Source organism: Merops nubicus, unplaced genomic scaffold (genome assembly GCF_000691845.1).
Source record: "Merops nubicus isolate BGI_N331 unplaced genomic scaffold, ASM69184v1 scaffold42701, whole genome shotgun sequence".
In the NCBI taxonomy this organism is placed as follows: Eukaryota; Metazoa; Chordata; class Aves; order Coraciiformes; family Meropidae; genus Merops; species Merops nubicus.
The window spans coordinates 45,273-61,454 of record NW_008588594.1 but is presented as its reverse complement, the minus strand read 5'-3'; the positions used below and the strand labels follow the sequence as shown (position 1 = coordinate 61,454).

The 16,182-nt window shown below is 37.9% G+C and overlaps 1 protein-coding gene across 1 annotated transcript in view; it reads left to right on the top strand.

Annotated features, from left to right (window-relative positions):
* The window catches only part of DCN (decorin), a 38,499-nt gene that overhangs the window by 4,233 nt on the left and 18,084 nt on the right, over positions 1–16,182 (top strand). Inside the window, exon 2 of the mRNA XM_008949295.1 lies at positions 66–298. Coding sequence (XP_008947543.1) covers positions 94–298 — 205 coding nt within the window. The 5' untranslated portion in view covers positions 66–93. The remainder of the gene's footprint in view (positions 1–65; positions 299–16,182) is intronic.

Below are 16,182 nucleotides of genomic sequence, written 5' to 3'. Positions count from 1 at the left end.
AGCAGGAACTGTGCAGCTATGGGAAACTGCTACTTTTGTTGTAAATCTCCTGTTTTGATCTCTAGATTCTGCCCAGAGCCGATGTACTAAACCATGAAGCTGGCTCTTCTCTTCGTTCTGCTGCTGCCAGCATGCTTGGCCAAGCCGTTCCACCAGCAAGGCCTCTTTGACTTCATGCTGGAGGATGAAGGGTCCGCCGATATGCCTCCAACAGACGATCCTGTCATATCTGGATTTGGACCAGTGTGCCCCTTCCGCTGCCAGTGCCATCTTCGTGTGGTGCAGTGCTCTGACCTAGGTAAGCCCAAAAATGTCTTCATGGGGTATACTTTTACTCTCTATGCATGGGTTTGCAGTTGAGACAGTGAGGCTGCTACACTCTGCCCTCTCTAACTTGGTTTTTGTCAAAGAAATGTGCTACAGCTACTGTTATCTAGAATACACTATATGAAGTAGGCCGTAAAGCCCTGACAAGATAGACATTTGTTGTCACCATGAAAAATGATTTTTTAATGTCTAATTTGTGTATGTACCTTTCATTCGTTCTTTGAAAGACCACAGATTTCTGTCATAGAGAAAATAACTTTCAAGTCTATTCCTTCAAATGAATATTACATAAACTCAGTGAGGTCAGACATGGGGATGGAAATATTTTAAAAGGTTCTAAATTGCATGGTCCAAGCTGTAACACCCTTAATCATGCTGTCTAGTACCTCAACACAGAAATCATTCCATTTCCACTGGAATACATGAGCATAGAATAACCAGCTCTGAATCATATATGTTGGAACCAGTTCTTTGGAGGAAAAAGCTTGGAAATACTCCAAAACAATGAACACATTTTGGAGCTCCTTATTAAACATCTTTCTTAGACACTGTTCAAGCTGAAACCATGAGAACCTTTCTCATAAACTCCGGTTACTCCCTCACGTACGTGGGCTTGTCTGCACAGTCAGACCAGAAGGATGTGAAACCATGTCTGCCATCACTGTATTTGACTTTCCCATGCAGAAATCTCAAGTAATGAAGATAACTTCAGGGATACTGCTCCTAGTTTAAGCCAGTATTATTCAGTCTAAGTCAGTGTGCAGTGCAGAAAATCAATTAAAGTTGGTTTTGCTGACAAGTAACTTAGGAAATTTACTCAGTGAACAGACAAATAAATTATATTATTGTTTTATAGAGCTGCTTCTTTTTTTCCAGAAAAGTCTTATTTCAGCTCTTTAAGTTTATAGCTGTGTGTGTCTATTTTCCTATGTTATTGTATTGGCTTTGATAATTACTATGAATCATGGTAATTCACCAGGTAGGACCTGATTCTCATTGGAGTGGGTGTCATGTAATTACAGAAAAGAGGGAGAAACCTTTGTTGCATCCCTAGAAACTTCTCTGAGTTTATTAAAGCAGGCCACATAATTACGCAACAGATATGTTTGGCAAAGACCCAGTGAACAATGTAAGCCAAGTTGCACAAATGAGCACGGACTAACCTAGCCATGCATTCACAAAGCTTTCACAGTACTGTCCCTGTTGAGAGATATTTTCTTTTTTTACCATTTAGGTGCCAGAGAGTAGGAAATGTGGGATGGGAATGGGGAGGAGGTTGCCCTACATACCATGAAAGTTTTACTGTTATTACACTGGATAATGTGGATAGAATTTAAGTTATTTTGGGAACTTGCCCCCAGTCAGCTTCAGTTCTACACAATGTAAGGAGCTTTCACTTGATATAAAAGTAGAGATATTCACAGAGGGACCCTTTGTTGCTGTACTTGCTCTCACATTCATTCAGTTCTCCACACACACTCTCCTTCCAAAGGGCTGTACTACAGTCTGCTGCCTGCAGATACTTCTGGGCTAATAGAGACCCATACTGACAAGGAGACTCAGAAATACTTCAATTAAGGTCCCAGGTTTGTGTTTCCCAGAGAATTTTGAGAGGGGTGATAAGAGACAGATATATTTTGAACACGTTTTAAACCAACATGCTGCAGATACCACAACAAAAAGACTGTGCTTTTGAAGTTGCTAGGTTGATAACATCCAGTCTCTGAGCATGAAGGAAGAGAGATCTCCCTGGGCTTTAAATGTGAAACCCTGAAAAATGCATATTTCCCTGGCAGAGCTCAAGGGAATAACAGTCATTCAGAGTTTCCCAGCCTTGGCATTAAGTTTCATCCATCTTTGTCACGTTTGACTATGACAGCCCTGATGGGTTGTGACCCAGGTGGGAGGCTCACCAGGGCACAAATCTGGTGGCTGCTCCTGTGAGCAGGGACAGAACAGCTGTGTATGTTGCCTGCCTACAGGCAAATCTGCCCTCTGCTCTCCTCTCTTGCCTTGAATCCGTTTCTGTGTGACTCAGACTCACACAAGGTCAGATTTGCCTACTGACTTGAGAAAACCAGAAGCTGGCCCTGAGAGCTCAAAATTTTGTTGCAGACTGTGGAGGTCCTACCAGGATGACCTGGCAAGGCTTCTGGGCTATGGGATGAAGGGTGCTTGAGGCACAGTAATCAGGAATGCAATGTGCTCATGGGAGCCATGAAACTAGCAATGACAGTTCCACCTCACTGCTACCTACTGCTCCTGACCCACCTCTCTGTTCACTTCCAGGCATTTCTGACCCAACAAAATTAGCTACCTCCCTCCTGCAAAATTATCAACTTTAGACTTCTAGTCCCATGGGCACTAATTGAAGAAATAACTTTCAAAAAATAACAAAACTCCTCCCAAGGATATATTAAGAGCTTACTAAATTAAAGTTAAAATCAGTATCAGGACCTTTCTTTCACTCACTTTCTGGTGTGAAAGCTTTGTAGCTATAAGCCCTTGGGTGCAGAGGTCATGTCAGAGCAAGGCATCGGGAGGAACCTTATGTGGCTTACTTATGCAGAAGCCTCATCTTCCTCACCAAGCTTTTTTTTCTTTTGTGTCCAAAGGGGCATCTGCTACTTGTAAACTCTTGCTTTGTAAGGAAAAAGTGAACTATCTGACACAGAGTTACGTTACAAGAGAGGCATCACAGCCAGGGTCCAGAGATTAGGTTTGCTTCTTGTCTCATGAGCACAGGATGGGAAGGAAAATAATAATTTTTAAAACAATTCAAATTCAATAAAAACAATTAAAGAAATTCCCAGTGGCCCAATTACACCCTTGTCAGGTGAATTTTTGCATTCCTGTACATTTTAGCTTCAGTCACATCTTCCTAAGCACATACCTCTGAATTAATTTATTTTGCCTCCAAGCCAAGAGCTGAGTTAGCAGGAAGAAGGACACCATCTTCTCACATCCTAAAGAAGAATTGTCTCTGACCTGTGATTACTGATGGATAATGTATTACCTTTATGCAGGTAATACATTAACAGGCCCAAGGATCTCATCAAGGAAGGCCATCATGGTATCTTTATAAAAGCACTGCCTTTTCTGAATCTGTCTTTTCTTGCTAAAAGGGAACCACAGATTCACTTTTTAATCATGCTTCAGTATAAGGCACTACTTTCCTACAGCCAGACTTTCTGTAGAAATCACAAACATCTTCCTTATTAGCACACACTGTAGGCGAGGAGTAGCTGATATAGCTAGTCAGGGGCAGCTCTTTGTGTGTTAAAATAATAAATGTGCAGAAGAAGTGCAGTCAGTTGGCCAGGCAAACAACTCTTGTAAAAGCCCTAATAAGGATTAACTGTTCTTTTTAAAGTCTCATCCTCCCAAAGGGAGTCTCAAGAAAAGGTTCCACCCAGAGTGCCCTGGTAGGCAGGAGGACACATGTGATTACTCAGCCCTGCAGCAGATACAGAATGCTCCATAAGCATGTTTGGAGGTGGTGGTCAGCACTTTATATCACCTTTAGATAAGTCTAGCAGCCCCTTACAGAGTGAGCAGTGTGTGTATTCTGCAGGATACAATGAGATCGCCTTCCTTAGAGGCTGCACAGGAAGTAGGGGGGTCCCTCCAGTCCTCTTGCTGTGAACATCCATGAAGGTTTTGTGGTCTCCAGAAGCTGTGTGAGAGATGGATGTTAGTAATCAAAGACTAACTTCTTTACATCTTTAACTGTTTACTTACTGTAAGCAATTAAGTATCACAGCTTAAACCAGAATTTTACTCATAGCTCAGAAATGCAGGGTTTCTCCGTCTGCAAAGTAAAGGGTATATTAAAGCTCATCATGGATGTTGGAGTGTGGTTTTGTAAAGCACTTTGAGATCAGTGAGTTGAAAGCTTAGAGATAGGTAAAGCATTATTCCAGGGATCTGGTAACATGAAACAGTTTATCTGAACACATACAGTGTCTGAACTGCATTAACTGATGACTCTTCAACACTGAATGTTGGTCACTTCACAACAGCCAATTTATTTCTTGACAAAAGATGACGTATCTCATTGTATAACATTTCAGAAACATCTGAACACCTATTTTCTGATCATGACTCCATTTTGGAACCTCACATCTCATTGTAAAGGAAATAATATCTTTTGGGATAAAACTTGATTTGAACTTCTGTTGTCAACATAAAATCTTTTAAATTTTTTAAAGAAAAATAATACATGCCTCATTGGTGAACAATCTCTCATTTTACAAGTTCGAGAAAACAGAGAGGATTACTTACTGTTCTGTACTTAGCTTTAGAATCCCTGTCATTATTTGAATGTTTACCAACCTTTCAAATCCATAATTTTCAAAAACAAATGTTTAGCTCAAATTCTTACAGGTTTCCAAAGACGTGGTAAGAGAAAGAATGGATCCTTAAATTGCCAGATAATAACAAATATAATTTTTAAATAAATGTTTTTGTTAATTCACATTTTAATTACTGAGCCTTTAGTACAAGTTATTCCATGTTTTGCACATTTTTTCCAACAATAAAGACTAGAAACATAGTCTTTTTATGTTTAATAGAATCTGAGACTCTCATGAGATCTAATTGCATGGGACTTCATCATTTAACAAAAATATTATCAATAAAAGTGGAACTGTGGAATCTGGGAAAATATACTGTCACTTATACTGAGAGCAGCCTCTACATCACAATACTATGGCCTTAAAACTGAAGGTTAAATGAATTTTTGGACAACACTCTTTAGCCAAACATAACTTATGCTGTCATCAAACACAAGTCATTGGGCTTTCCATATGTTGACTAGATGAATTTTAATACTCTTAGCATGCTGGAGATCTGATTGGAGGACCTATATGAAGTATTACAGATATTATCTGTGATACAGGAGTGATCTCAGTGTTGTTGGCTATCCTTTCACAGCCATGTGGAGAGCTAGACAGCTACCCTATGAGGTAGTTCATCTTGTCTAACATAGATGCCATTGACAGAAAGGATACATCGCTCTTGGAGAACTAAACTGCCAACACAGGACCTCAATGACTACTTGAAGCTACATAATTTTCTTTTGGACTAATGAAGTTATATGTGATAAAATTAAAGCATGGAAAAATTAAACCTGGGTTACTAGTGTTATTTTGTAATAAATTTGCCATCTATTGTTAAATTTTTTGTATATATTCTGCTTAGATACAATATTTTGGTATGCCCTGGAAGTTAAAGAAAGCATGAATTAAAGCCCTGTACATTCTGAAAAACTATTAAGCCAAGATCCCAATTCTCAGAAAATGCTCTTGTAAAGATGTCAAGAAAAAAAAAATGTCCTAAATGTAGACTGCTTTATATTAACGAAAAACCATTAACCTTTGCCAGTGTAACAGCGAAAGACAGGCCTTGTTGCATCGTAACCTGAATTGTTGATATTATAGTTCCGGTTGGTGAACATGATTCTACGTTAAAATTAAACCACTCTAAATACATCCCTTCTTTATTAGCTGCTTATTCCAAGGTAACAGTGACCAACTCCATGTGTTTTCTTTTTTCTTCCCTCCCCCCCCCCCCCCCCCCGCCTCTTTTTTTTTTTTCCCTTTTGGTTAATTCAGACTAAGAAAATGCCCTTTTAGAAAGCCTAGTGGCAGGAATGGAAATCCTGACTGCCAAGTCTAAGTGATACTCGAAGTGACTGTTTTCTGGTTTGCCCCATGAAAAGAGTTTGTTTCTAAAATTTCCCAGTGCACAGATAAATAGCTAATAGATAGCTAGTAAAATGTCAATCAATGATTAGAAGTCATAGGAGGTGATTTAAGTGCTTAAAACATACTAAATTATCACTGCTCACACCTACCAATGTTATGAACACATATAGTATATGTATTGCGTTCTTAACACATTTGTAGGGTACATTCCTTTGTAAGACATATAACTAAAAATGATCCATGTTTTCACAACATAAAGCCTGTGCTATTCAACAGCAAAACTTTCCCAGCTGCATCTTAGGAAGAGTTAAATAGTCCAAAGGCTCATTCCCAATGTCACTGAGAATCCACTGCCAACAGGGACTAGGCTAAGGAATTTGGGTCTTATGCAAAGCCACCAATGATAAAAGCAAGGAACTGCCAGTATTACCCTCTGGCTACTCAGGAAAACTCTGATTGCAGAGCCCAGTTACCACAGTATTTAGAAAATATTCTAGTTTTAAGCAGCTTTTCAAACTACTTCTCTCTAGCCTGAGTTTGAAAGTTTTCCCTCCATATCAACTTCACACATACTGGTCTGTATTTTGATTTATCCATGTCTTGGTTCTGTCATGTGATTAAAAGGAGGAAACAGGCCAAAACAAGATAGTTAGATTACAGAAAAAAATAGTATTTTCCTAAATATACTTTCATATTTTCCTGAGGTTCAAATCTAAGAATATATCCTTCAAGATACATTGATTTAAAAAAAAAAAAAATACAAAAACAAACACCTTATTTCTCTTGTTTACATGCCTGTCCTGACAAACAATAGTGACAAATGCTGGAATTGTAGGTCTGCTTGGTTGTATTACGTATAAGGGCTGATTCACACAGAACGTTGTTGTCCTTTACACTATGAAAGCAAAGTAGGCGGATGGAGTAGAACTTTCTCATTGGCTTCTCTGCAAGGAAAGAGATGGACAAAATGAACACAGACACAAAGGAACCTTAAAACTAAGGATCATGTCTGCATGGGGTTTTTTTGAGGGTTGGGGCTGGGGGGGGGTGTCAATTATAGTTTTCAACTTATGGGACCAATTATGGGACTTGAACTGCTTTACACAAATAACCCTGTTAGCAGTGTGACATTTGCTATATAGCCAACTCAGCTGCAGACTTCTTAGGTAACCAATAGGGAATGAAAGAGGTGAAAAACAGTATTTAAAGAATTTGTGTACTCTTTGCTTCACTTAAGTGAAAGGGCACCCAGGAGGGCATCCCACATCAGTTCTGTGTTTGTTTCTTGGGATATATTTGGAGTGCTTGGAGTTGCTACAAAAATCTGCTAAGGAGAGGATGTTTGTAGTTTTAATTTCAATAAGAAAAGGATTGCAATAAATATTAATATTTTAAAAAACAGAGAAAAGAAGGAATCTTTTCTGCCCACCTAATTGCATAGCAACTTTAGGGATTTAATGGCAAAACAGCAAATGGACAGATTGTTTATAGAAATCCTACAGTACTTAAAACATGCAAGTGTAAATGTGGCTACAGTCTGGTTATGTAATACCACATCAGCACAATAGAAACGTGCAATAGGTTATCCCAGAACCATTTTTTTTTTTTTTTTTGCCTGCACCTCCTTCATCACTTAAAATGTGAAAGCCTAGGATTACCTCGGTTCCTATGCTGGACTGCATGTTTTCCCTTCCACTGCTTCCGTGTGGGCCTCAGGAACTACACAGGCTCTCAATGAATTCATATTATAAGGGTTACGTGGAAAAAGTGTGTTTGTAGTGGTTCAGGATCCAAACTCTCTGCTGAATATTTCTACCTAAGAGATGGAAGAGAAAAGGCCTAAGTGAGTTAACCAAACAGGACCAGAAAGCTATGTTATCATTTAGCTCTGATGTAATTTCTTTCTGTAACTTCAACTAGGTCTCCAGCTTTGATTTCCACACCTGGGAAGATTGTACTTTTCCTTTAGGAAGGAAGAATGGGAAAGGAAAGCAAACACTGTAATAAAGTTTGTATATTAGCAGAAGCCCAGAAAATAAAAAGAAGGGATGGTATGGACATGAATGGGAAAATCTTCTTTTTTCAAGTTCAACTACAGAAGAAAAGTTTTAAAAAGGAGTTGTATAGAAAGTTTCAGATTCAGGAAAGGAAAAAGGAAGAAGGAACTTAAGGTAAAATTTACTTTTTTTCAGGGTTAGAGGGCCAAATTTATTTTCTCTTCTTTATTCTTTTACTCTTTGGCAGAGAGGTTACGTCCTCTGGGCTGGAGATGACTGTTACAGTGACAAGTGACTTGGGGAAGATGAGTAGCAAAAGAACTAAATAATAATAAAAAAAAAATCTATTAGTTACAAGGATATCTGCAACATCATATAGTAGAAAGAGGGAGCTAGCAGGTATGCAGACTCTTCAGTTCAGTCAGGCAACTCTCTTCCAAAATTTATTTAAATGTTATTCACTATGTCCAGACACAGTCACAGCAGCTCCTTCCATTGTTTGTTTACAGGAAAGTAGGTTGAAAACAATCCTGCAATATTTATGACAAATGGCCATGTTATGTTTAGAAGTACCCAAAATAACCAGGAACATGTCTCCGCCCTCAGGTCATAATAAAACTAGGGCTGCGATGACCGTGTGGTCAGAACAGGAAGGGGTAAATTTACGTGAAACCAGAGATCCCCCCGCAAATGACTCTTTATGGCTACTGCATGATGTTAGTGCTAATTCTGGTAAATCCTAAATTAAAGATTGAGGGAGATATCCTGAAGTTGTCATCTCTTGCCTGCTGCTTAAACTGTGAAACAGGCAAATATCAAATTATGTTACTCCAAAGGACCATTGAAAATGTAATTTTTTAGATAATACTAATTTTTCTGAGTCACTGAAATACTCTTTTCTGACTACTATAAAATACTCATAAGAAGTAAATGTTTCACCCTAATGCATGAGTACTTTTAGATAGTACATCTGCATTGCGTCCAATTTGACTAAAGCCATTATGCACCTGGAGCCGGCAGATTGTATGAATCATACAGGGCAGTTGCTGTTCTCTGATGGGATGTTTTATATCTCTAACCATGACAGTGGGAAAAGCAAAGCTGGCAATTCTAGGAGTTGAGAAAACTCAGAATACTAGATTTTTTTTTTTTTTTTAAAATTTAATGCCTTAATTCCTGAAGTCTCATGTTTATTTCTGACTATTCTTCTGCCTTTCTAAAATACTTTAGTGCTTCTTGAGAAGGCATATACCTTCCAGATCTTTGAAATTAAAAGTCAGTTAGAAAGAACACAGAAATAGATATTGCTCAATTTTTAGTTTCAAGAATGCACTATTACTCTTAGGCATTAGCCTTTGGAGCCAGGAAGCTGAATCTATCTGTACCTAAAATGTGACTAGCACTGAAAAATAATTGATAACATCTGTAGCTGCAATATCCGTTAGACTTTGAAACATGCGTTCACTACACAGAGTGGGTGAAAATGGAAAAAAGCAGTTAATGCATTAATTTTTAAACTTTTGCTAGGGCCTTTATAATTATTACACCTATCACAATGGACAATTATGCTTTTGATCACAATGTGCAAATTTGTTTCTATTTTTCTGTGTTCCTCACTCTGTTCTGGGAAGCAGTGCTGTAAATGTTTGGAAAAAGAAACAGTGTAGTAACATATCAGTAGGTCTGCCTTTGTGAGAGGCCACCTCAGCAGGGGATGAAGTTCAGTTTCTTGTTCTTTCCTTTGGGAAGAGTCAGAGGTATACAAAAATAATAATCTGTGATTAAAATAAGTCCATAATAGATCTTAATGGAAGATGAGTCTATATAGACAGAAGAGCAGGAAAAAAGTCTGAAAAATGGTTGTAAATCACCTTTAAGAAGATGCGTTTTAAGAGCCTCATGCATTTCAATGGACACAGCTTTTTTATATCTCTTAGGAAAAAAATACTGCTGATGTCATAGCAAGCAAGGGGAAGGTGGAAAACAGTGTTTTACCTTGAAAGTGAGAGAGAAAAGGAGGCTGCAGATACTTCTCTGTAGAGAAAGACAATTTTTTCTTATTTTATGGATGGTAGGATGTAAAAAATGAAATTACTCCTATTTGCACTCCCACACAATAGAGAAGAAGTTCCAGTAAATACTGAAGCGCATAGCCTGGGAAAGTGTCAGTGAACTTTTCTAAGTCAAAGCATTCAAAGCTGTGTTAAGCTCCTTGCCATCCTTCCCAAACGAAGCCCTTGAGTCCTGTTATTTTCTGTGACTAAGTATTCTGACCCCTTAAATTTGCTGTTCACCTCATTTGCCCCAGAGTCCACTCAGGGCCTTACTAAGGGCATTCCCTCCTGGGAGGGTTGCTGCTTTCAGTGGTTTGAGGCAGAGCTGAGCTTGGAGCAGGGGAGAGCACACAGCAGCACACACAAGCAGTGCAGGCAGCAGCTGGAGAGAAAGGCTGGGGGAGCAGCCGCTGGGAATTACATGTAGCACAGCCCAAATTCCTCAGCTGGCAGCAGCTGCTTGTGGAAATTGAAGGAGTCTTGAAAAGAGCCCCATTTTATGGCCTCTGTGATAATAATCACATTGAGTGTTGCAATGTAATAACACATGTATCACATGTACAACGTTCAGATGTCTCTCTGTCTTTTGGCCTCTTCTCTCTGGCTGAGGAAGGGAAGATTTATTCAGAAGAAAAAGACCCATCCCTGCTTGTTGTAAAATGGGTAAGTGAAGGAAAAAAATACCCCAAACAAGCACAGAAAAAAAATCAAGCCCACAAGCCCTGTTGTGTTGTTAAAGTTGTTTATAATTGGCACTGTTCACATACTTGCTATTTTGACTATGTGGTGTCAGTGTTGCAAGGCTGCAGTTCTCAGGGAAGTGTCTTCATCTCTGGACTATAGACTCCAACTGCCATTTGCTTAGTCTCCCTCACTGGCCCCATAAATCTTGCATTCCTTTTCTGCACAGTCGTATGGCTTCAGCAGAAACATGGCTTTATGCCAAGTTGCAGACTAACTTGTGGCTCTCACTTCTGAGAAACTGGATCAGTGGACTGAAACCCCTTCATAGAGAGAAGGATTCAAAAGCCACCTTTCTCCCTTTTGGGGGTTAAACAACTCCATGGCTGCTTGATCACAGCTTCTGTCACTGAGCAGGTTATTCCCTCAGTTGTAAAAGTAATAAAGCCTGTCTTGTATGCCAAAACTCCTAACCTCCCTTAGTCCTCACACTATTCCCAAATCCTTGCTACATCTCCTACATCTGTTTGGCTGGCTAAATGGCAGGATGTGCTAGTTAGGCTGGTGCACTGCTACACGGGAGATGGCTAGCCACTGATTGATTGCTGCTCTCTGAGGGACTGGGAAAGGGCTGAGTTAGACCAACCTTGGCTCTGCCTTATTTCTGGTCTCACAAAATATCCAGCCCCATCAGCCTTCTGTCCTCACCAGGATGTGAGGCAATCAGAGTTAAACTGCCAGATACTGCAATTTGCTTAAGAAATTATGAGAAAAAAACTATATCCCACATAGACGGGATTCCACAGGAACAAGTCTGATTTCTGCACTTACCTTCTTCTCCATCTTCCCATTGAAGGAGCCATTCCTGTTAACCTCTCCTCCCACAAATACCTTCTTGGTGACTGCAGATGAGCTTTTTAGGGCTTCCAAAAATCAGTGTGCACCCTTGTTGTTTGCATGAAATACATTGATGATCTGTCTCTGATGGATTTTCATGAATACGTTTTGATTGTGCTAGTTATTAAAAAAATCTGTGGTGTAGTAACTAATGTAAGAGAAAGTTAGGAAAATTTCTACCAGGGATAATAAAAATTCAGCTGATCTTGACTAACAGAAGGAAATATTTCAAGCCCACTTACACATTTTCCCCCCACATTTTGCAGTCCTAGAGTGCGTGCTGTTCTTTATGTATTTTAATATTCATGCATTTTTACAGACTTACATGTACACTGGTGGGAATAGTTGAGTGCTACAGGTTGACAATGTAGAACAGAAGGGAATTTCTACTAATAGAAATATGCAGAGAGTAGTACAGATCTGACCTGTGCTGTAGGAATTGATGGCTGTTCAGCTTCTATTAGGACGTCATGATTTCTCCCAAATAAAAGTTATAGTGCAAATAAACTTAGTCTTTTTTTAATAAGTATACATGAACTGGTTTATTAAAGCACTTATATTTCCAGTATCTTTAGGCTTTTAATTTCAGTATAAACAAGAGTTTTGGAAGGGTGGAGCTATACCATTTCTACATATTTATGACTAAGTAGAATTTAAAAAATGTATTTACCAATGTAAATAACCAACTTAGCTTTGTTCAACTAAAATAAAGGCGTGTAGTTTCAATGTAATGTACTCTGAGAAAGGAAGCAGAATCTAAATCTCTAATCAGTTATAAGTTAACTTTAGGCCTGAAATATTTCCAGGGGACCAAATATCAAATTGTGTACACTGATTATTCACATATAAAGACTGCTGTAAGAGATTTTCATAGGGCTTTTTAAGAAGCAGGCTTTAATGTTGAAAGATCACAGTTAAGAGTTGGAATACTTGTGTAAACTCTTCTTAAAATGATTGGGAGGTGATGTTTTCCAACATCAGTTCCCCTTTCACTTGGTTTTGCATAAATTTCACTTGAAGGCGTTTCTAGGTGGACCTGGAGTCATACTGTACAATGTGGCTTCGGAAGTGTATGGGCATCACTTGAGTTTCTCAGAAATTAATGGTAAGAACGGCCCACAGTTCCCCTCTAAACTTCACAGTCTCCCAGACAGAGGAATCAAAAAATCCTCCTGGGAAGTAGTAATTCTATCTCAGGAGCCAAGAGCCATTTCAATTTCTACTGGGATTACAATTTTCTCAATTCAATTCAAATTCTGTCATGCTGTAATGTTAGTTCAAGTTCACCCATTCTTCTGAACTGGCTGTCTGTTGACCTGTCCTGACCAGAAAGACCAGAAAGGTTTGCTCTCCAGGCAGGGAATCTCCAGCACAGGGACTAGTTTGCCCTACACAAATGCTCCTCCTACATGTGTCTATCTGTAGGTACATCTACCTATGTAGAGATCTGGACCTGCAAGCTGGAGCACAGCTCTTGAAGTTAATGTAGGTGTGACAAGTGCTGAAACACCTGGATTTACTTCACACCTCAAACACAGTTTATCCCTGAATTATTTAGCTGCTCATTTTACAAGACAGTATCCAGATCCACCCATTTATAAATTCTTCCTACACTGGAGAGCTCCAGCTGATGTAGCTTTCAGCTGGAGGATGTACTAAACTGCTTAATGATAATGCAATGTCTCTCCAGCACCCAGGATGCATCCTGTATTCCTCTATGCTATGCTCTTCAAAACTCAGAAAAGCTAAGAAAAAGAAATCACATATAATTTCTATAGCAGTTTTCTGAAAAAGTTGAAAAAACAGCTGTAGGAAATATATACTATAGATGAGACATTCTTCATTTTCTAGTACAAGATAGGAAGCTTTTATAAATCACTTTTCACAAAAGGACATTTGATGATTAAATTTATCTTATTGTTGTAATATGAAACATTTTAAATTTAAGTTCATTGCTTTGAGAAATTATCAGTTCTACCTTGTTCAGGGATAACACTTTACCTATTAGAAACTGATATTTGAAGCTTGAAATGTACAGTTTGGAATTAAGTTTGAAGCTTAGTTTCTCACAAATTATCCCTCCAATAGTGATCCAAGTGTTCTTACAAAGCATGTTCTAAGGGCATCACATAAAGGCCAGCTGTATAGATCTAACGTGACCTATTTTCTGCCACAAACACTTATTTACAGATACCAATCTACTAATATAAAATTACTGACAACCAGAATTTAGTAATATTACTTGGAATACAAATAATTAATTATTTTTTTAATTTATATGTAAAAAATTCTATTAAAGTTGCTAGACTATAAGAATGTCTTTAACAAATTTATGATCTTGAAAAAAGTTGCTTTTTGGGAAAGAATTTTTAGTTGCTGATATCATTCCTGTCCACTGTGTACAAAAACTGCCCAAAGACAACCAACATACAAATTATACAGTATCACATTTTTGTATATTTGGAACTCTAGTCCTACACTTCTGAAAGTAATAAAGGTTTTGCAACTGCCCTCAGTTAAAATGCAGTCCATGTCTGAATGAGGAAAGGTTATTTTAGCGATATGAGGGATCTTGATCTGAGTCGTTTATTTATGTATTGGATATCAGTAAGGTAAACGGAACGAGATGTGAGATTTGGTTCTTGTCATTTTATGTATGGTGGAGGTTTTTGCTAACTCATCTTAGGGTGGATGATTCTGCTTTTAAAACTTTTTGATACTGGTCTGTTTAAAACTCAGCCTGGTTAATGTACATTTTACTCAGTTTTAATAAATACCAGACACAAATATTTTACTCTTTTTTTTTTTAAGCTAATATTAGAGAACTTATAGGTGGGAAAATAAATTTGAAAGAGTGGCTAGGATGTTTTTTAAATTCAGAAACCAAACTTTTTTAATGATAGGACATTATCAGAATTTGTTCTATTCAGACTAATATTACCACTTCAAAAGTAAGATTAAAGGAAGCAAACGCTTTTCAAAAGCTTAGGTGTCCTGCACCCATATATAGATAAAGAGAAACCCAATCTTGTTTTAAGAATTTGCTGAGCACTGAACACCGGTAAGAAACACCAACGGGATCTGTGCTTTGGAAGATTCCAACCAGGCACCTTAAGATGAATTAGAGGCCTCATCTGCATGCAAGTATTTTTAAGAATATGAGCAAATCTGTAATGAATTCTTAGTGTGCCATTACTTGTAGTAAAAATCTGCAGTACACTTCATTGTGGTCCCTCTAGAGTTTATGGTAAAGTTTTAAATTAGTAACTATAGTATAGTGCTCTTTATTTAGGCTAAAAGGATTAAATATAGTACCAAACATATATTTCCTTTCATGGCTTGCCATAATACTTCCAAATGAAAGCCAACCATCTTTTTACTCTACATATATGTATTTATATTCTAAAAATGATTGAAAGAGAAGATTTGATTAACATTGGATTTTGACAGGGAAACCTACATTCCAGATGTGAAAACATTTCTATTTGTGATGAACATTAAACACAGAATCATAGAATTGTTGAGCTTGGAGGTCAGCTCTTGAGATTGCTTAATCCACACCCCTTCTAAACAAGGTCAGCTAGACCAGGTTGCTTCGGGCTATGTCTAGTCAACTTTTTAATATCTTCAAGGATGGGGATTCTACAACCTTTGTGGGCAAAGCATATTTTATCTCTGGGCATGCCTATCTCACTGTGCTTGCAATGACACGCTTGAACTAAAATATATAGGTTTAAAAAGATAACATATATAGTTATTTATCTTTCAGCTGAGAACATTATGAAGTCCACCACCATACTGGGGAAACACTGGTGACACTTGCAGAGACATCTTTCCCAGGAGACTTCAAATGTAACTTGAGAAATATTTGTTAAAACCTTTGCTGGCAAAAAGACTGTTCTAGCCAGGGAATTCCACTTCTGTTATATAGAGACTTTATTAATGTCTATAAATTTTTCCTACCAAGCATCTATTTGGCATTTCACATTCTGTTAAAAAAAAAAAAAAAAAAAAAAAAAGACGACTAGTTAGGAAAGATCATTTTAATTTTGTGGTAAATCAGAATTACTATAAAAGATTTTCTCTATTCCAAGTCACAGTATGAAAGGAAAGCTGGGTAAGGCAAGTGTTATTTAACACTAAATAATTTCATTTCCATGACTTCATCAGACTTACATATCAGCTATTCAGAAAATAGTCCCAAAGAGAGTCTTTAATTTAAACTGTCTGATGTTCTTTTGGCAGCTGTAGTGAAACCAAGAGATTTTTTCTCCAGAAAACTTGGACATAGTTTCAAATGCAAGAAAATGGGGGAGGTGGATTTTTTGTTTTTTAAGGTGGACTTTAATTCAAGTCATCCAGTTACTGTCAAACAACATTTTTTTCTGGAAAAAAATATGATTGACTATCATACTTTTTTTTAAAAAAAGACTAATACCTTTTAAATAGCAGGAAATGTTCTCTGTCCACAAAAGCTAAGACACTGTGAAATTAATAAATACCATACAACTTTCTGAA